Source organism: Salvelinus fontinalis, chromosome 9, assembly GCF_029448725.1.
Source record: "Salvelinus fontinalis isolate EN_2023a chromosome 9, ASM2944872v1, whole genome shotgun sequence".
NCBI classification, from domain to species: domain Eukaryota; kingdom Metazoa; phylum Chordata; class Actinopteri; order Salmoniformes; family Salmonidae; genus Salvelinus; species Salvelinus fontinalis.
The window spans coordinates 16,339,150-16,361,644 of record NC_074673.1 but is presented as its reverse complement, the minus strand read 5'-3'; the positions used below and the strand labels follow the sequence as shown (position 1 = coordinate 16,361,644).

Sequence of the window (22,495 nt, the reverse complement as noted above, 5' to 3'; positions counted from 1 at the left end):
TCCCCCCATAATTTTGATTCTGAATGTTAGCAGATCTTCAAGCAAAACTTAATTTTAGATAAAGGGAACCTGAGTGAACAAATAATACAACAATGACATACTTATTTCATAAAGTTATGCAACATCCAAAGCCCCTGTGTGAAAAAAAGTATTGCCACCTTACACTCAATAACTGGTTCTGCCACCTTTAGCTGCAATGACTCCAACCAAACACTTCCTGTAGTTGTTAATCAGTCTCTCACGTCGCTGTGGAGGAATGTTGGACCACTTCCATGCAGAACTGCTTTAACTCAGCAACGTTTGTGGGTTTTCAAGCATGAACTGGTCATTTCAAGTCCTGCCACACATTTCAATTGTGATTAGGTCTGGACTTTGACTAGGCCATTCCAAAACTTTAAATGTTTTTTTGTTTGTTGCCATTTTCATGTAGACATGATTGTGTGTTTTGGATCATTGTCTTGCTGCATGACCCAGCTGCGCCTCAGCTTCAGCTCACAGACAGATGGCCTGACATTCTCCTGTAGAATTCTCTGAAACAGAGCAGAATTCATGGTTCCTTCTATTAAGGGAAGTCATCCAGGTCCTGAGGCAGAAAATCATCCCCAAACCATCACACTACCACCACCCTGCTTGACTGTTGGTATAAGGTTCTTACTGTGGAATACAGAGTTTGGTTTTCGCCAGGCATAATGGGACTCATGTTGTCCAAAAAGTTATACTTTTGACTCATCTGTCCATAGAACATTCCTCCAAGAGTCTTGATGATCATCCAGGTGCTTTTTGGCAAACTTCAGTCAACTTTTTGGACGAGTGGGACACAATTCCTCCACAGCGATGTGAGAGACTGATGAACAACTACAGGAAGCATTTGGTTGTAGTCATTGCAGCTAAAGGTGGCTCAACCAGAGAGTGTAAGGGGGCAATCCCTTTTTCACACAGGAGCATTGGCTTTGTTAATTAAATAAATAAAATAAGTATATACTTTTTTGTTATTTGTAAACTCAGGTTCCCTGTATCTAATATTAGGTTTTGGTTGAAGATCTGATAACATTCAGTATCAAAAATATGCAAAAATACAGAAAATCAGAAAGGTTGCAAAGACTTTTTCATGTCACTGTACAAAGCTTATTTCAAATCAAAATCAAGTCAAATTTCATTTGTCACATGCGCCGAATACAACAGGTGTAGACCTTACTGTGAATTGCTTACCTACAAGCCCCTAACCAACAATGCAGTTCAAGTAAGAGTTAAGAAAATATTTACTAAATAAACTAAGGTAAAAAATGTAATAAAAAGTAACACAATAAAATGACATAACAATAACAAGGCTATATACAGGGAATACCAGTACCGAGAAACACGTAAAGCACATCATTGGTGCGGTATGCACTGCATCTACATAAACACCACAGTTGTATATTGTATTAGCCTTCACCAGTCTTTAACATTGCCAATATTGTCAACCCTCTCTATCTATCAATACTAATGTATACATATTTATACATGTACATACATGTACATGTATACATACTGTACTTGTAGAGCTTGCCACTTACGGAGCTGGCTGTCTCATGGAGCTGTGTTGATCAATAAGATCAATCTGCACATTGGGGAGCATACGGTACATGTCTGTATATCTGTTTGTCTTGCCAGGCGGGCAGCTCCCTCGGCTGAGTTCTCAGTGGACCGTACGCGTCACCTCATGTCCTTTCTGAGCATGCTGGGGCCCAGCCCTGACTGGAACGTGGGGCTGTCTGCAGAGGACCTCTGCACCAAGGAGTGTGGCTGGATCCAGAGGCTGGACCAAGACCTCATCCCCTGGGACGCAGGCACTGACAGTGGGGTCACCTATGAGGTGAGGGTCCTGGCCCCCCAGACAAGGGGTCAATATTTAATAAATGGCTCTGGTTTCTTGGTCTGGTTCAGTTAACTAGTAAAATACCTCTGCCTTTCTGCCTTTCAAAACCAGGCCTCTGTATTTTTCCATGAATCTGGAATGAAAGCTTTTGATCTATTTTCATTAATAGTGCAGGAGCTTTGCTTTTTTATTTTTAGTTTATGGCTCATGAATATACAAATGACCCAACCTTGGCTGAAAAACGCACGAAACAGATTCAGCGAAAAACCTGCTAACATAAAGCAGCACATTCACTCTGTAGTCATTTTATTGAGGCATGCCTATTTACCCAAGAGGCTGCCTCACAGACTAGTTGTCTCTACACTGTGAATATGTCCCCAACAAATCCTGCCCTGGAACTTATAATTACATTTTCTGCTGGCTTTAAAAGACACTGGGGAACGAAATGGAAACACACTGCCATCTATAGGCCAGAAAAGACACTGAAGATAAAACCAGACTTCAATGTAGATCCACACAGTATATCATACGTAAATCCACAATCTGTAAATAGCATTTAATGTTTTCTTTGCAAAGAAAGCAGATGAGAAATACATTCATCTACTCCATATGTGATTTAGTTATTTGCTTTCTGGCTACTGTTGGCTGCAGTACCAATGAATACGTCTAAAAACTCAAACTTGATTCCCTGGAGTTAAAGTAGAAATGGCTTTCGTAGTTTTCTCTTCCCTGAAGTAACTGTTTTGGAACAGAATCATGAAAGGTGATTTACAAAGCACCTAGCAGGAAACAAACATAAATCACTCATAAAATAAATATTACACAGTTGATCAATTATGCATATTGAGATCAAACACTGAGTCCCCTAACAGATGGCAGCTGAACATGATGAGGTGCTTTCACTCAGCCCCGTGCCCACACTGTTTCACTAGCGCCCCTCCCTGTGCCCACACTACCCTGCGTTACAGTTACTACCAGCCCTGTGCCCCAGTGGCGATCTGTGCCAATTAAGATGAGGGAGGATGATTAAATCAAATTCATTAGCATGGCCTTATTTCTATTAGAGCATATTGGATGACTGTCATTCATATTCCATTCACCCAGTTCAATGTGACATTGATAGGTTTAGGCTACTACATGATACTAAAATTTTCCCTGTACCCATCATGAGGGTGCTACAATCTAGCCTAATGAAAATGTACAATGTAGGTGCACAGGTTGAGAGAATTTTGAGTAATCAAGGTGACAGACAGGGACGCACACTTTTGCCTGCATCTAATCGATCTAGGGTGTAATCGTTAGTCAACAGTTGCATATGAGTTTCTATTCGACAAATTCAGGTAAATTTATCCCAGTTTCGTTCCGTTTGCCTCCGTTTAAGAAATGTTTTTCAACAGAATCAGCGCAATGAATACACCCCTGATCACATGCAAACACAGTTAACTTTCATACCAGACACATACAAACAGCTCGTTTAATATATAATTCCTTCTCGTATCAATCTATGTGCTTTCTTCCTCTCACCTTTTCCCTTCGCTTGTGGACTTCAGTGCAGAACACATCAGTGGTTTGTGACCAGGTGAAAAAAACTTTCCAATCCAAACCTTCATATAATGACTGCTAACTGCTACACACAGCCTACAATGTTGTCACGTCATAGTCAACATAGGCATAGCTACTAAAACGAAGGCGTTAGTAAACCTGCTACAATCATGCAGAACAGTGTAGTCAGCAGCAATCAGTTTAGCAGTTACACCGGCTGGCTACATTGGCAAAAATGAATAAAGCCAAAAACGTACCTTGACTTGGAAGATTCCTAGTGTTGGATAGCCATAGCCAGCTAGCTAACATAGCATCCCTCTCTGTTTGAGTAGGCTGTCTGCATTTGACACTAGCTAAGTAAGTGAAAGTGAAAAATATATATACTATGAAATATAGCTAGCTCTCTCTCTCGCTCTTACTTCTCCTTAATTTTGGAAGAAATTAATTTGTTCAAAACTGTTCAACTATTGCCCTTCTCTTTCTTTGTGTCAACTACTCACCACATTTTATGCACCGCAGTGCTAGCTAGTTGTAGCTTATGCTTTCAGTACTAGATTCGTTCTCTGATCCTTTGATTGGGTAGACAGCATGTCAGTTCATGCTGCAAGAGCTCTGATAGGTTGGAGGATGTCCTCCGGAAGTCGTCATAATTACTGTGTAAGTCTATGGAAGGGGATGAGAACCATGAGTCTCTTAGGTTTTGAATTGAAGTCAATTTACCCAGAGGAGGACAGAAGCTAGCTGTCCTCCAGCTACACCATAGTGCTACCCTACAGAGTGCTGCTATCTTCATTGTAAAACAGTGTGTTTTAATAAATTATTTGGTGACATTAATATATTTCGTACAGTTTCATCAAAAATTATAACTTTTTTAATGTTCCACTATTTTATTTTTATGAAATTCACTGAGGAGGATGGTCCTCCCCTTACTCCTCTGAGGAGCCTCCACTGGTGTCCCCATACTACCCTGTGTTAGTTATTACTGTACCAGCCCTGTTCCCATGCTACACTGTGTTACAGTTACTGCCAACCCTGTGCCCATACTAATTCCTGTTAGTATTACTGTTAGTACTGTTGTACTAACTCCCTTCCATGGACCTATATTACCCTGTGTTACAGTTACTCCTGGCCCTATGCCCATATTGTATCACTCATACTGTACCTTTACCATTCCAGTCTCCCAACAAGCCCACAATACCTCAGGAGAGGATCCGGTCCCTGACCAGCCTGGACCACCCCCAGAGCCCCTTCTATGACACAGAAGGAGGCCCTATCGCAGCCTTGGCCCGGGTAGTGGTGGAGAGGATAGCCCGAAAGGTAACTATAGCACCTGGCTCATTCATTCAGCTCTCTGTCTGTGTGTGCTCCCTCTCTCTGAAGAGATGTGAAAGTGTCTATGCAATATAACTCTCCTCACAGTCGCTATACATGTAATGTTGCTTTGGATACATAGCTCTTTGAAATGGCAGTATATTGCCATAGTGATCATAGCAAGGCTATGAAAAACACAGAGAAAATTGACATTGTGTTTGTCTCCTGACAACTGAAGCAAAAAAAAAATCTATTTTAATCCAAAAACCAGATGTCTTATTGACCTAAACTCAATTTTACTGAAGATTGCCCAGAAAATAAATACCCTTGTCTCCAATGAGAATATATGATATTAGATGGTAAATGTAACATTTTATCATTGTTTGTGATGTTGAATCATGTTTCTTGCCCACAGGGAGAGCAGTGCAATATTGTCCCGGACACGGTGGACGATATCGTGGCAGATATTGGCCAGGAGGAGAAGGAGGAAGGTGAATAATCGCTTTATCTCAACCAATTTGGGATGTTCAATTTAAAAGCCACACACTGTATCTGCTGGAGTCTTTAATGAAGTATGCTTTGCCTGGCAGCCTGTTTAAACGTCCAGATGTCTGTCTGCTGAAAAGCATGAACACGGCCAAGCAGCAGAAATGAACCTGATGGGGTTTATGTTTCTAACCCTGCAATTACATTCCAACACTACCTTTCAACCTCAACCAAATGATTTGTTCTCTCTACCCTCATTCTGTTGAGCATGTCACTGTCTGTTTCCTAAACAGGACGGTCTCCAGTACATTACAATACACATACTGTGGGTATTGTACAGTAACTATACACTGTGGTTAGAGCAAGAGATGAACTTGCATTGACTTTTATAGGCAATTAGTGCTTACCTATACAGCACCAACACATTCTAAAGTAGTGCAAATGTAGGGTTATATACATGAATAGTGCATATGAATTCCCCCCTTCCCACCAACATGGTCTCATTAGAATATGCCAAAATAGTGACATTTAACCAATGCAGTTATTGTCACCCAATTTCTCCGTCCAGACGACACTCCAGAGACGTGCATCTACTCCAACTGGTCTCCGTGGTCAGCCTGCAGCTCAGCCAACTGTGACAAGGGCCGGAGGATGAGACAGAGGATGCTGAAGGCTCAGCTGGATCTCAGTGTGCCCTGCCCTCATACCCAGGACTTCAAGCCCTGCATGGGGCCTGGCTGCAGCGAGGAGGGTGAGGACTAAGGACAGTGTCACAGTCGGGGTCTCAACTTACTGTTTAGAGTTACAATAGTAGAATACATAAGGTGCAATTTAGAAATGTGGTTGTGCATCAGCAGTTTTTCTCTTGTTATGTCAGTCACTGATAGTCACTCAATTAGCCATGTCAGCTAACAACTTTTAGATTGGTAAGTTAGTCTAGCCAGCCATCTAATGTCGTAAACATGGCCAAATACCGACTGGGCACGCAGGGCATCTTCCCTGGGGCCCTGACCTCCAGGGCGCCCCCATTGATTTTGTTCATCACTCTCACTCAGATATCATGTTAACATGGCATAAGTCATGGCAAATAGTTAGAATTGCAGGGAATTAGCTGTAAAACTGCCCAAAAAATTATCTGCCCCATTGCAAAATGTGTAGAATTGCAGGAAATATATTTTTTATATACGCCTTCAAGACGGTGACCAGTAAAATGTTTTTCCCGCCATGTGGGTGGGCCCCCCAACCAAATCTTGCTTAGGTCCCCCAAATGCATGTACAGTGCTTTCGGAAAGTATTCAGAACCCTTGACTTTTCCCACATTTTGTTTGTTAGGTTACAGCCTTATCCTAAATTGATTAAATCTACACACAATACCCCATAATGACAAAGCAAAAATTGTCACGCCCTGGCCTTAGTATTCTTTGTTTTCTTTATTATTTTAGTTAGGTCAGGGTGTGACATGGGGAATGTTTGTGTTTTGTCTCGTTTTTGGTGGTTATATGGAAAAGGGGGTGTTGGGTTTAGTTTATGGGTTTGTGTTGAGTGAGTGTTTCTAGGTATGTCTATGGTTGAGTGAATGTTCTAGGTATGTCTATGGTTGCCTGAGTGGTTCCCAATTAGAGACAGATGTCTGTCATTTGTCTCTGATTGGGAGCCATATTTTAGGCGGCCATAGGCATCATGTTTTTGTCGGGTCATTGTCTAGGTCTGTGTCTGTGCCTAGGTTGCATGTTTGCATTTCGTTCGGTTCTAGCTTCACGGTCGTCTATTTGTTGTTTTGCTTCGTTCGTTTTCTCCTAAATAAAGAGAAGATGTCTTTTTTACATGCTGCGCCTTGGTCCTCTCTCTCTCCCATGGTCGATCGTGACAGAATGACCCGACCATTCAGGACCAAGCAGCGTGAAAGGAGGGAGCCAGAGCCCGTTGTGCAGATACTGGAGGTGAGCAATGGGAAGGATACAGAGACTGTTAAGGATTTATTGAGGAGTTTGGAGGAGAGTGAAAAGAGGGAGCTGCTGTGTTGGTGCGTGAGGCACGACATCCACCCGACAGAGAGTGTGCGGGATGTGATGTTACCTGAGTCAGCTCTTCATGCTCGTCCTGAGTTGCGTGCTAACCGTCTGGGAATGACAGTTCCACGAACCAGGCCTCCGGTGTGCATTCCTAGTCCTACACCTCCTGTAACACCTTCCCGTCCCAGCCCGGTACCACCAGTTCCGGCACCACGCCCCAGGATTCCAGGGTGTGGGAAGGATACAGAAACTGTTAAGGATTTATTGAGGAGTTTGGAGGAGAGTGAAAAGAGGGAGCTGCTGTGTTGGTGCGTGAGGCACGACATCCACCCGACAGAGCGTGTGCGGGATGTGATGTTACCTGAGTCAGCTCTTCATGCTCGTCCTGAGTTGCGTGCTAACCATCTGGGAATGACAGTTCCACGAACCAGGCCTCCTGTGTGCATTCCTAGTCCTACACCTCCTGTAACACCTTCCCGTCCCAGCCCGGTACCACCAGTTCCGGCACCACGCCCCAGGATTCCAGGGTGTGGGAAGGATACAGAAACTGTTAAGGATTTATTGAGGAGTTTGGAGGAGAGTGAAAAGAGGGAGCTGCTGTGTTGGTGCGTGAGGCACGACATCCACCCGACAGAGCGTGTGCGGGATGTGATGTTACCTGAGTCAGCTCTTCATGCTCGTCCTGAGTTGCGTGCTAACCGTCTGGGAATGACAGTTCCACGAACCAGGTCTCCTGTGTGCATTCCTAGTCCTACACCTCCTGTAACACCTTCCCGTCCCAGCCCGGTACCACCAGTTCCGGCACCACGCCCCAGGATTCCAGGGTGTCTCCAGAGCCCTGTTCGCATTGTTGCTTCTCCCCGCACTCGCCCTGAGATGCGTGCCCTCATCCCGGTACCACCTGTGCCGGTACCACGCACTAGGCCTATAGTGCGCTTTGAGAGCCCAGTGTGTCCTGTTGCTGCTCTCCGCACTAGCCCTGAGATGTGTGTCCCCAGCCCGGTACCACCAGTTCCGGCACCACGCACGAGGCCTAATGTGCGTATCCAGGGTCCAGTATGCCCTGTTCCTTCTCCCCGCACTAGCCTTCAGGTGCATGTCCCCAGCCCGGTACCACCAGTTCCGGCACCACGCACCAGGCCTATAGTGCAGCTCAGCCGGCCAGAGCTGCCCGTCTACCCAGTGCCATCTGAGTCATCCGTCTATCCAGTGCCATGTGAGTCATCCGTCTATCCAGTGCCATGTGAGTCATCCGTCTACCCAGTGCCATGTGAGTCATCCGTCTACCCAGTGCCATGTGAGTCATCCGTCTACCCAGTGCCATGTGAGTCATCCGTCTACCCAGTGCCATGTGAGTCATCCGTCTACCCAGTGCCATGTGAGTCATCCGTCTACCCAGTGCCATGTGAGTCATCCGTCTACCCCGTGCCATGTGAGTCATCCGTCTACCCGGTGCCATCTGAGCCATCCGTCTACCCGGCGCCATCTGAGCCATCCGTCTACCCGGCGCCATCTGAGCCATCCGTCTACCCGGCGCCATCTGAGCTATCTGTCTGCCCAGCGCCTTCTGAGCCATCTGTCTGTCCCGAGCCATTAGAGCCGTCCATCAGTCAGGAGCTGCCAGAGCCGCCAGCCAGTCAGGAGCTGCCAGAGACGCCAGCCAGTCAGGAGCTGCCAGAGCTGCCCTACAGTCATGAGCTGCCCTACAGTCATGAGCTGCCCTACAGTCAGGAGCTGCCCTACAGTCATGAGCTGCCCTACAGTCATGAGCTGCCCTACAGTCATGAGCTGCCTTACAGTCATGAGCTGCCCTACAGTCATGAGCTGCCCTACAGTCATGAGCTGCCCTACAGTCATGAGCTGCCACCCAGTCATGAGCTGCCACCCAGTCCGGACCTGCCGGAGTCCCTCAGCCCGGACCTGCCGGAGTCCCTACGCCCGGACCTGCCGGAGTCCCTACGCCCGGACCTGCCGGAGTCCCTACGCCCGGACCTGCCGGAGTCCCTACGCCCGGGCCTGCCGGAGTCCCTACGCCCGGGCCTGCCGGAGTCCCTACGCCCGGGCCTGCCGGAGTCCCTACGCCCGGGCCTGCCGGAGTCCCTACGCCCGGGCCTGCCGGAGTCCCTACGCCCGGGCCTGCCGGAGTCCCTACGCCCGGACCTGCCGGAGTCCCTACGCCCGGACCTGCCGGAGTCCCTACGCCCGGACCTGCCGGAGTCCCTACGCCCGGACCTGCCGGAGTCCCTACGCCCGGACCTGCCGGAGTCCCTACGCCCGGACCTGCCGGAGTCCCTACGCCCGGACCTGCCGGAGTCCCTACGCCCGGACCTGCCGGAGTCCCTACGCCCGGACCTGCCGGAGTCCCTACGCCCGGACCTGCCGGAGTCCGCCAGCCAGGACCAGCCAGAGTCGCCCGCCAGCCATGAGCAGCCAGAGCCTTCCGCCAGCCATGAGCAGCCAGAGCCTTCCGCCAGCCATGAGCAGCCAGAGCCTTCCGCCAGCCATGAGCAGCCAGAGCCTTCCGCCAGCCATGAGCAGCCAGAGCCTTCCGCCAGCCATGAGCAGCCAGAGCCTTCCGCCAGCCATGAGCAGCCAGAGCCTTCCGCCAGCCATGAGCAGCCAGAGCCTTCCGCCAGCCATGAGCAGCCAGAGCCTTCCGCCAGCCATGAGCAGCCAGAGCCTTCCGCCAGCCATGAGCAGCCAGAGCCTTCCGCCAGCCCGGATCAGCCAGAGCCTTCCGCCATCCCGGATCAGCCGGATCCGTCAGCCAACCATTAGTCATCCAGCCAGGATCCGTACCTCAGTCCGGAGCTGCCGTCCCTCAGTCCGGAGCTACCGTCCCTCAGTCCGGAGCTGCCGTCCCTCAGTCCGGAGCTGCCGTCCCTCAGTCCGGAGCTGCCGTCCCTCAGTCCGGAGCTGCCCCTTATCCTGGTGCTGCCCCTTATCCTGGTGCTGCCCCTTATCCTGGTGCTGCCCTTTAGTCCGGTGCTGCCCTTTAGTCCGGTGCTGCCCCTTAGTCCGGTGCTGCCCCTTAGTCCGGTGCTGTCCCTTAATCCAGTGGGGTTAAGGGGAAGGATGGCCATTGGGAGGAGGCTACGGAGGCGGGTAGTGACTATGGTGGGGTGGGGACCCCGACCAGTGCCGGAGCCGCCACCGTGGAAGGAAGCTCACCCAGACCCTCCCCTAGACTGTGTGCTGGTGCGCCCGGAGTTCGCACCTTAAGGGGGGGGTTATGTCACGCCCTGGCCTTAGTATTCTTTGTTTTCTTTATTATTTTAGTTAGGTCAGGGTGTGACATGGGGAATGTTTGTGTTTTGTCTCGTTTTTGGTGGTTATATGGAAAAGGGGGTGTTGGGTTTAGTTTATGGGTTTGTGTTGAGTGAATGTTTCTAGGTATGTCTATGGTTGAGTGAATGTTCTAGGTATGTCTATGGTTGCCTGAGTGGTTCCCAATTAGAGACAGATGTCTGTCATTTGTCTCTGATTGGGAGCCATATTTTAGGCGGCCATAGGCATCATGTTTTTGTCGGGTCATTGTCTAGGTCTGTGTCTGTGCCTAGGTTGCATGTTTGCATTTCGTTCGGTTCTAGCTTCACGGTCGTCTATTTGTTGTTTTGCTTCGTTCGTTTTCTCCTAAATAAAGAGAAGATGTCTTTTTTACATGCTGCGCCTTGGTCCTCTCTCTCTCCCATGGTCGATCGTGACAAAAACATATTTTTAGATTTTTTTTCACATAAATATTCAGACCCTTTACTCAGTACTTTGTTGAAGCACCTTTGGCAGCGATTACAGCCTCGAGTCTTCTCGAAAACTGCGGAGAAGTTGAGCCTTGCACTTTCATGCTCTTAGTTGTTGCGGAAATTGACCCACTATACTGTTAACTTTCTGGCGAAAGAGTTCAATCTTGGTTTCATCAGACCAGAGAATCTTGTTTCTCATGGTCTGATAGTCTTTAAGTACCTTTTGGCAAACTCCAAGCAGGCTGTCATGTGCCTTTTACTGAGGAGTGGCTTCCGTCTGGCCACTCTAACATAAAGGCCTGATTGGTGTAGTGCTGCAGAGATTGTTGTTCTTCTGGAAGCTTCTCCTATCTCCACAGAGGAACTCTAGAGCTCTGTCAGAGTGACCATCAGGTTTTTGGTCACCTCCCGGATCAAGGCCCTGGGAAGTCTTGGTGGTTCCAAACTACTTTCATTTAAGAATGATGGAGGCCACTGTGTTCTTGGGGACCTTCAATGCTGCAGAATTTCCGTACCATTCCCCAGATCTGTGCTTCGACACAATCTTTTCTCGGAGCTCTACGGACCTGTGTGTGTATGGATGTGGGTACGCAAACCTGCGAGCCGCTGCGGCCCCTCATGATGAGTTCAGATTTATTGTGGCCCCCACCCCAATCAAAGTTTCCCATCCCTGGTGTAAACAGTTTACTGTTTACAACAAAGCAAGTCGTAAAGAAGCATAAAACATTGGTCGGTGGCTAAAGGCTTGTGTGTTCATCAGGCTGAGCTGGTAATCCCTGTGAAATCGTGTACATGTAATATTGAAAAAAGACATATAGGCATATTTATTTTATTTCACCTTTATTTAACCAGGTAGGCCAGTTGAGAACAAGTTCTCATTTACAACTGCGACCTGGCCAAGATAAATCAAAGCAGTGCGACAAAAACAACAACACTGAGTTACACATAAACAAATATACAGTCAAAAACACAATAGAAAAATCTATGTACAGTGTCTGCAAATGTAGAAGAGTAGGGAGGCCATGGATAATTACCATTTAGCATTAACACTGGAATGCCAGATGTGCAAGTAGAGAATAGAGATACTGGGGTGCAAAAGAGCAAGAGGATAAGTAACAATATGGGGATGAGGTAGTTGGGTGTGCTATTTACAGATTGGCTGTGTACAGGTACAGCTGCTTTGACAGCTGATGCTTAAAGTTAGAGAAGGAGATATAAGACTCCAGCTTCAGTGATTTTTGCAATTTGTTCCAATCATTGGCAGCAGAGAACTGGAAGGAAATGCGGCCAAAGGAAGTGTTGGCTTTGGGGATGACCAGTGAAATATACCTGCTGGAGCGCGTGCTACGGGTGGGTGTTACTATGGTGACCAGTGAGCTGAGATAAGGCGGGGCTTTACCTAGCAAAGACTTATAGATGGAGCCAGACCTGGAGCCAGTGGGTTTGGCGATGAATATGTAGTGAGGGCCAGCCAGCGAGAGCATACAGTTCGCAGTGGTGGGTAGTATATGGGACTTTGGTGACAAAGCGGATGGCACTGTGATAGACTACATCCAATTTGCTGAGTAGAGTTTTGGAGGCTATTTTGTAAATGACATCGCCGAAGTCAAGGATCGGTAGGATAGTCAGTTTTACGAGGGTATGTTTGGCAGCATGAGTGAAGGAGGCTTTGTTGCGCAATTAAATTTTGTATTGGAGATGCTTAATGTGAGTCTGGAAGGAGAGTTTACAGTCTAACCAGACACCTAGGTATTTGTAGTTGTCCACATATTCAGAACCGTCCAGAGTAGTGATGCTAGTTGGGCGGGAGGGTGCGGGCAGCATTTGGTTGAAGAGCATGCACTTAGTTTTACTTTCATTTAAAAGCAGTTGGAGTCCTCGGAAGGAGTGTTGTATGGCATTGAAGCTCGTTTGGAGGTTTGTTAGCACAGTGTCCAAATAAGGGCCGGATGTATACAGAATGGTGTCGTCTGCGTAGAGGTGGATCAGAGAATTACCAGCAGCAAGAGCGACATCATTGATACTGTATATACAGAAAAAAGAGTCAGCCCGAGAATTGAACCCTGTGGTACCCCCATAGAGACTGCCAGAGGTCCGGACAACAGGCCCTCCGATTTGACACACTGAACTCTATCTGAGAAGTAGTTGGTGAACCAGGCAAAGCAGTCATTTGAGAAACCAAGGCTGTTGAGTCTGCCGATAAGAATGCGGTGATTTGACATAGTCGAAAGCTTTGGCCGGGTCGATGAAGACGGCTGCACAGTACTGTCTTTAATCGATGGCGGTTATGATATCGTTTTTTAAAATCCTTTATTTAACTAGGCAAGTCAGTTAAGAACACATTTTTATTTACAATGATGGCCTAGGAACAGTGGGATAATTGCCTTGTTCAGGGGCAGAACAACAGATTTTTACCTTGTCAGCTCGGGAGATTCGATCTAGCAACCTTTCGGTTACTGGCCCAACTCTCCAACCACTAGGCTACCTGCTGTTTAGGACCTTGAGCGTGGCTGAGGTGCACCTATTACCAGCTCGGAAACCAGATTGCATAGTGGAGAAGGAATGGTCGGTGATCTGTTTGTTAACTTGGCTTTCGAAGGTTTTAGAAACTCAGGGCAGGATGGATATAGGTCTATAACAATTTGGGTCTAGAGTGTCACCACCTTTAAAGAGGGGGGTGACCGCAGCAGCTTTCCAATCTTTGGGGATCTCAGACGATACGAAAGAGAGGTTGACTAGGCTAGTAATAGGGGTTGCAACAATTTTGGCGGATAATTTTAGAAAGAGAGGGTCCAGATTGTCTAGCCCAGCTGATTTGTAGGGATCCAGAATTTACAGCTCTTTCAGCACATCAGCTGTCTGGATTTGGGTGAAGGAGAAGCGGGGGGGGTATTGGGCAAGTTACTGCAGATGTTGGCCGGGGTAGGGGTAGCCAGGTGGAAAGCATGGCCAGCCGTAGAAAAATGCTTATTGAAATGATTGATTATCGTAGTTTAATCGTTGGTGACATTGTTTCCTACCCTCACATATCCATGTGCAATCAGACTGAACTAAGACCTAACATGGGAGCCATGTTCATGAGAACAGTAATTAGGGTTGAGATGTGGTGTCATGCTCCTCCTCCAACTTCTTCGCCAAGCACAAGGAAATAGGTCTTTATCAATAAAACATCACAATAAGGGTTCGATTAGCCTGCTGGTGGGCAAGGACCCCTGCTCTGCTAAAACCATTTACAACTGTGTGCCTTTTTCAAGGGATTGTTAAATAAACGTTAACTATTTGGTTGTAATATCATCACCTCAGCACATTTAGCAGAGTTATACAGCAGGTAACTAACTGCATGCTTTTCATGATCAGTAAAAATATGTTGATCATGTAATTTTTAGCCTCACGATATCTCTAAATATTGGCCACCAATAATTGGATATTTGAGTGATATAAAATCAAATTGAACTATACCTGACAAGTATGAGTGGTTTAGGTTGATTTCTCATCCTTTCTGGGCTCAGCCTGTTAAGCAGCAGAAGGACACATTTGCGGATGAACTGTTAGATGATAATGTTTACATTGCAAGCTACCGGTAGAACAGTTGGCTAAACATATAGGCTAGTGGTACATTTAATTCATGTACTTTCTTCTCCAACCAATGTAAGCCTGCCCAGAAAAGTTAGCTAACATCCCCTTCTCAACATTGTTTTTCAAAGTATTTAATCAGGATCGCTGCTAACAGACATGGTTACATTGATTGATGGATCACGTCAAATTGACTAGCTAGCTAATAACAGATCAGGTCAATATTGCTAGTTAACAAGCTAACTTTCAGGGGATAAACTAGATGGCTATATCCAAATATAGTTTGATTTGCTTGCCATCTAGTGGTAATGACATTAGTCCGACTGACAACTTTACCAGGACGAGGACTTGCCGATGTCAAGCTCTTTCCAAAAGCCTAATCTCTGATGAAGCAAGCTAAATGACACATAGCTAGCTACATGCCAAATGGATAGGCTACCCTCACGTATCTTAAAATACATGATCAATTGATGTTTACTGATCATGAAAAGCAAGCAGTTACTTGCTGTATAACTCTGATGATGCTCTGATGACTATGCTCTTCAAGAGGTGATGATATTGAAACCAAATAGTTAAAACGTTTATTTAACAATCCCATGAAAACGGCACGTAGTTGTCAATGGTTTCAGTGGAGCTGGGGGTCTCCGTACCCTCCAGCAGTCAAACGCTCTGCACCGTATTATTGATAACGCCCTACATGGTGTTGCCATTGTTTTCCCTTTCACGGTTTACGTGCTACCGAAGATGCATAATTAACACTGTTTTGTCCTTGGCATTCAAACACAAGAAGAAAAGCTGGGACTTTGGAGTCTCATCAACTGCCGTAACCGGGTAGAGATCAAAACACATATGATTTTCAACAAACATTTCTTCATCCAGTAAACAAGGGAGGTCTGAAAGCTGTTCAATTCAGTCAGATTGGCATTAACTTTCTCTATCAGGAAGTAACTGACTCATTTGTCTAATTCTCATCAAAGTTGTCAATTAGGACCCATCTTCTTAACTTCTTTGATATAGGGGGCAGCATTTTCACTTTTGGAGGAATTGCGTGCCCATAGTGAACTGCCTCCTACTCTGTCCCAGATGCTAATATATGCATAGTATTATTACTATTGGATATAAAACACTCTGACGTTTCTAAAACTGTTTGAATGATGTCTGTGGGTATAACAGAACTCATATGGCAGGCAAAAACCTGAGAAATAATCCAAACAGGAAGTGAGAATTCTGAGACTGGTCAACGTTCAACTCATCGCCTATTCAGTTCCCTGTAAGATATGGATTTGTTTGCACTTCCTTGCCTTCCACTAGATGTCATCAGTCTGTAGAATGTGGAATGAAGCTTATGCTGTGTTGTGGGGCCGGATGAGAGGGGAATGAGTCAGTGGTCTGGCAAATTGCCAGTTCCTGGTTACGCGCTTTCCTCATGATATCGCCTTGCGTTCCATAACTTCTACACACACGAAGGAATGCTCCGGTTAGAACGTTATTAGATATATATGATAACAACATCCTGAAGATTGATTCTCTACTTAGTTTGACCAGTTTATTTGACCTGTTATATAACTTTTTGAAGTTTTCGTCCGAGTTCGCCTGCATCTGTGCGAGCGTTTGGACATGTGCACTAAACATGCTAGCAAAAGTAGCTACTTAGACATAAGTAATGGACATTATCGAAAAAAACAACGATTTATTGTGGAACTAGGATTCCTGGGAGTGCATTCTGATGAAGATGATCAAAGGTAAGGGAATATTTATGATGTAATTTCGTATTTCTGTTGACTCCAAAATGGTGGAGAAATTTTGGTATTTTTGAGCACCGTCTCAGATTATTGCATGGTGTGCTTTTTACGTAAATTGTTTTTTAAATCTGACACAGCGGTTGCATTAAGAACAAGTGTATCTTTAATTATATGTAAAACATGTATCTTTCATCAAAGGTATGATGAGTATTTCTGTTATTTGACGTGGCTCTCTGCAATTTCTCCGGATATTTTGGAAGCATTTCTGAACATGGCGCCAATGTAAACCGAGATTTGTGGATATAAATATGCACATTATCGAACAAAACATAAATGTATTGTGTAACATGATTTCCTATGAGTGTCATCTGATGAAGATCATCAAAGGTTAGTGATTAATTTTATCTCTATTTCTGCTTTTTGTGACTACTATCTTTGGCTGGGAAAATGGCTGGGTTTTTCTGTGGCTATGTACTGAGCTAACATAATCGTTTGGTGTGCTTTCGCCGTAAATCCTTTTTGAAATCAATGTGTAGCTTTAATTTGGTGTCTTTCATGTGGGATTTCATGAAAGATTGATTTTTATAGTAATATATTTAAATTTGGCGCGCTACATTTTTTCTGGCTTTTGGCTTTTGGCCAAGTCGGACGCTACCATCCCACATATCGCAGAGAAGTTAAAATCACATGATCAGTCATGCAGAGGTGTCTCTCTCTCTCTTTCTCCTTCGCCCCTACTTCCTACTACCTTTCTCTCTCCTACCTCCATTAATCTCTCTCGGGGCCCCAAATCTCAGCTTTGTCAGAGCTTGATGTGTGGGTTTGAATTGTTCAAGGCTGTCTTTTCGCTCTACTGCACACTATTGATTAATAATACTGGCATTGCAAGCTTTTCCTCCTTGCACGTTACTCCTTTGTTTTCATTTATCGCTCCGTCAACACCCCGTAGTTGATTGATATTCCTGAAGCTGGCCAGGGCCCCTGGGGGCCTCATCGGGGCCACATTTGTTTACAGCTCTTATTAATGATTCACTTAGTTCTGCTTTATTAAGCTACACTCACCGCTGCTCCCAATCTGCAGCCAAGCAGTGGGATGGACCAGACGAGAGAGAAATCCATGTTGAAGTTGCCGAAGGTTCATCCATCCTCTCTGAAAACAAATCTATTTACAAACTCTGTTCCCAGATAATTGAAGAGAGCAGAGTGAATAATTTATGTTGGGTGTGTTACTTGTTACCAGATGAAGGGCGGTGGAATTCAGGTGTCAGCTAGTAGTGATTTTTGTATGACTTGTCAATGAACCTGCTCATCTTTGCTAGCCTGGTTAAACCAGACTGAACCCTGCACTCACCATGACACAATGGTGATCACAGAGTTCAGTCTGGTTGAACCAGGCTATGCCCTTGCCTCTTGTTGTTCCCAGAAGTGTCTACCTGTATGATGTCAGAGTGGATCAGCTGGTCTCCATGCAGTGAGTCCTGTGGGATGGGGATGAGGTATCGGGAGCGCTACATCAAACAGTTCCCCGAGGATGGATCCGTCTGCTCTCTGAACACTGAGGAGACAGAAAAGTGTGTGGTCAACGACGACTGCTGTGAGTCTCAGTGAAACATGGAGATGATCCAAATTGTGACATCAGGATCATGTGGGTTCAGGCGTTTTGTGTTAAAGACTAAAAGATTATGTTTTGTCTATAATATGACGACATATAGTCAAAATAATCTAAAATAGGACATGAAAACAACCACAAATCCTATGTTGAAAAGCTGCTATATGCCACCAGGCTTAATATTCAGTCAGTGTGTTAGTGGAACATGGTTTCTCAAGTAAATGTTAACAGTAATCGCAAGCTGCTATAACAAAGTCCCATCCCTGTGGATGAGTGTATATCTGTCCATGTAAATCCATCAGCCCCCAGTAGCTGTGTGGTGACAGAGTGGGGCGAGTGGGATCCCTGCAGTACCACCTGTGGGCTGGGTATGAAGCGGCGTGAACGGATGGTGAAGATGCCCCCCTCAGACGGTTCCATGTGCAAGGCGGAGGTGGCAGAGGTGGAGAAGTGCATGATGCCTGAGTGCAGTGAGTAATTCCTCCAACACCCACTCAACAACTGCCTCAGCACTGTGACAGGCAGCCTTGTTCAGCCATCTGCCAAGGGGCCTTGTAGTTTGTACCTATCTAGATCCAACCGGCTAGATACACACTCAAATCGAGAGAGAATACAGTCAAACAATAAGATCATTTCGAGTCCCTTCAGCTATGAAAAAACAGTAGCTGAAGATGGCGGAAATGAATGTTGAAACTATTGTTCTGAACAGCAGGGGACATTATTATGTATCATGTATTATGCCTGCTTGGTATATCTCTGCAGACACCATCCTGTGTATGCTGTCTCCGTGGTCGGACTGGAGCGTCTGTAGTGTAACGTGTGGGAAGGGCGTGAGGGCACGCCAGCGAATGCTCAAGTCTCCGGACCTAGGGGAGTGTACAGAGGAGCTGGAACAGGTGGAGCGGTGTATGCAGCCTGAGTGTCGTAAGTGTTATCATCAGATGTTACCGTACTCTTTACCACTACCATCAACACTAAATCACAGTCTGGCCACTGGGAACTTAATGCATAATACTTTAAATTCATATGCTTTTTTAGCACTGTCATAGCTGGTCCCAGATATGTTTGTGCTGTATAGCTGACTCCTAGGGCTCTATTTGCAGCTGGCGTCAAGCCAGCGCAATTGTCAAACATACACTCGTTTGCAATATCGAACTGTTGAACCCTAACCCTCATCGTCAAACCCACTGGCTCCAGGTCATCTATAAGTCTCTGCTAGGTAAAGCCCCACCTTATCTCAGCTCACTGGTCACCATAGCAACACCCACCCGTAGCATGCGCTCCAGCAGGTATATTTCACTTTTCATCCCCAAAGCCAACACTTTCTTTGGCCACCTTTCCTTACGGTTTTCTGCTGCCAATGACTGGAACGAATTGCAAAAATCACTGAAGCTGGAGTCTTATATCTCCCTCTCTAACTTTAAGCATCAGCTGTCAGAGCAGCTTAACGATCACTGTACCTGTACTCAGCCAATCTGTAAATAGCCCACCCAACTACCTCATCCCCATATTGTTACTTATCTTCTTGCTCTTTTGCACCCCACTATCTCTACTTGCACATCATCATCTGCACATCTATCACTCCAGTGTTAATGCTAAATTGTAATTATTTCGACTCTATGGCCAATTTATTGCCTTACCTCCCTAATCTTCTACATTTGCACACACCGTACATAGATTTTTCTGTTGTGTTTTTGACTGTACGTTTGTTTCTGTGTAACTCTGTGTTGTTGTTTTTGTCACACTACTTTTCTTTATCTTGGTCAGGTCGCAGTTGTAAATGAGAACTTGTTCTCAACTGGCCTACCTGGTTAAATAAAGGTTAAATAAAATGTATATAAATAAATAAATCCGACGCTCTTCTATTTTCAAATCTTATAAATTGGTAATTGACCTGTCTTAAATGAGCTCGCTTGCATTGAGGTGGGAGGGATGGCAATATCTGAGGTGTGTCCTTAACAATGTGCATCAAAATGCCAATTTCAGTTTGTGTTGGTGGGGATATTTAAGACCAACCGAAAGCTAGTCTTAAGCTGTAACGCAACGGTAGCACAGCCTATCCAGCTGTGACGCACAGTGCCCATATGCACATGGAACCAGAGAGATGTGCTTTTTGTGCCTGTAAACCTCGTATTTAGAAACAAAACAAACAAATGTTTTTTCCAATTTCGTTACATTTGATTAAAACCCCTCCTCTTAATGCCGGCAGTCTTTTTTGTCCAATACATTCACAAAGTAGACTATCAATACAGGGTTTGGCTCATGAGACCGTTTTGAAATCAATCTTAAATCACCACAGCTTTATTAAAAAATCAAGTTTGGCAGCAGCAAAACAGTGAGCGGACATCTCCTATTTATCCATGTAGACTATTACATTATTTTAGCTCCTGTTATTATTGTGGATGTGCGTAAAAAAGCCTCCATGTAGGCTACAGTTGAAGTCGGAGGTTTACATACACCTTAGTCAAATACATTTAAACTCAGTTTTTCACAATTGACATTTAATCCTAGTAGAAATTCCGTCTGTATCTGAGTCAGGTTTGTAGCCCTCCTTGCTCGCACACACTTTTTCCGTTCTACCCAAAAATGTTCTATAGTATTGAGGTCAGGGCTTTGTGATGGCCACTCCAATACCTTAACTTTGTTGGCCTTAAGCCATTTTGCCAGAACTTTGGAAGTATGCTTGGGGTCATTGTCCATTTGGAAGACCCATTTGCGACCAAGCTTTAACTTCACTTCCTGACTGATGTCTTGAGATTTTGCTTCAATATATCCACATAATTTTCCTGCCTCATGATGCTAACTATTTTGTGAAGTGCACCAGTCCCTCCTGCAGCAAAGCACCCCCACAACACGATGCTGCCATCCCCGTGCTTCACGGTTGGGATGGTGCTCTTCGGCTTGCAAGCATCCCCCTTTTTCTTTCAAACATAACGATGGACATTATGGCCAAGCATTTCTATTTGTTTTCATCAGACCAGAGGATATTTCTCCAAAAAGTATGATCTATGTCCCCATGTGGAGTTGCAAACCATAGTCTGGCTTTTTTTATGGTGGTTTTGGAGCAGTGGCTTCTTCCTTGCTGAGCGGCCTTTTGTGGATATAGATACTTTTGTACCTGTTTCCTCCAGCATCTTCCCAAGGTCCTCTGCTGTTGTTCTGGGATTGATTTGCACTTTTCGCACCAAAGTACGTTCATCTCTAGGAGACAGAACGCGTCTCCTTCCTGAGTTGTATGACGGCTGCGTGGTCCCATGGTGTTTATACTTGCATACTATTGTTTGTACAGATGAACGTGGTACCTTCAGGCGTTTGGGAATTGCTCCCAAGGATGAACCAGACTTGTGGAGGTCTACAAGTTTTTTTTCTGAGGTCTTGGCTGATTTCTTTAGATTTTCCCATGATGTCAAGCAAAGAGGCACTGAGTTTGAAGGTAGGCCTTGAAATACATCCACAGGTACACCTCCAATTGACTCAAATGATTTCAACCAATATCTCAGCGATCACTGCCTCATTGCCTGCATCCGTAATGGGTCTGCGGTCAAACGACCACCCCTCATCACTGTCAAATGCTTCTAATTGACATGGCCGGGGTATCCTGGAATGACATTGACCTCATCCCGTCAGTAGAGGATGCAAGGTTATTCTTTAAAAGTGCCTTCCTCACCATCTTAAATAAGCATGCTCCATTCAAAAAAATTTGAACTAGGAATAGACATAGCCCTTGGTTCACTCCAGACCTGTCTGCCCTTGACCAACACAAAAACATCCTGTGGTGTTCTGCATTTGCATCGAATAGCCCCTGTGATATGCAACTTTTTAGGGAAGTTAGGAACCAATATACACAGGCAGTTAGGGAAGCTAAGGCTAGCTTTTTCAAACAGAAATTTGCATCCTGTAGTACAAACTCAAACAAGTTATGGGACACTGTAAAGTCCATGGAGAATAAGAGCACCTCCTCCCAGCTGCCCACTGCACTGAGGCTAGGAAACACTGTCACTACCGATAAATCCACAATAATTGAGAATTCAAAAAGCATTTTTCTACGGCTGGCCATGCTTTCCACCTGGCTCCCCCTAACCCGGTCAATAGCCCTGCGCTCCCCACAGCAACTCGCCCAAACCTCCCGAACTTCTCCACCCAAATCCAGATAGCTGATGTTCTGAAAGAGCTGCAAAATCTGGACCCCTATAAATCAGCCAGGCTATACAATCTGGACCCTCTCTTTCTAAAATTATCTGCCGAAATTATTGCAACCCCTATTACTCTTCTCTTTCGTATAGTCTGAGATTCCCATAGATTGGAAAGCTGCCGCAGTCATCCCCCTCTTCAAAGGGGGCGACACTCTAGACCCAAACTGCTACAGACCTATATCTATTCTACCCTGCCTTTCTAAGGTCTTTGAAAGCCAAGTTAACAAACAGATTACCGACCATTTCGAATCTCACCGTACCTTTTCCGCTATGCAATCTGGTTTCAGAGCTGGTCATGGGTGCACCTCAGCCACGCTCAAGGTCCTAAACGATATCATAACTGCCATCGATAAGAGACATTACTGTGCAGCCGTATTCATGGACCTGGCTAAGGCTTTCGACTCTGTCAATCACAACATTCTTATTGGC

The 22,495-nt window shown here is 45.6% G+C and overlaps 1 protein-coding gene across 1 annotated transcript in view; it reads left to right on the top strand.

Moving 5' to 3' along the window:
• The window catches only part of LOC129862169 (spondin-1-like), a 118,162-nt gene that overhangs the window by 79,105 nt on the left and 16,562 nt on the right, over nt 1-22,495 (top strand). Inside the window, exons 8-14 of the mRNA XM_055933564.1 lie at nt 1,654-1,855; nt 4,577-4,717; nt 5,127-5,202; nt 5,766-5,948; nt 17,688-17,858; nt 18,176-18,343; nt 18,636-18,797. Coding sequence (XP_055789539.1) covers nt 1,654-1,855; nt 4,577-4,717; nt 5,127-5,202; nt 5,766-5,948; nt 17,688-17,858; nt 18,176-18,343; nt 18,636-18,797 — 1,103 coding nt within the window. The remainder of the gene's footprint in view (nt 1-1,653; nt 1,856-4,576; nt 4,718-5,126; nt 5,203-5,765; nt 5,949-17,687; nt 17,859-18,175; nt 18,344-18,635; nt 18,798-22,495) is intronic.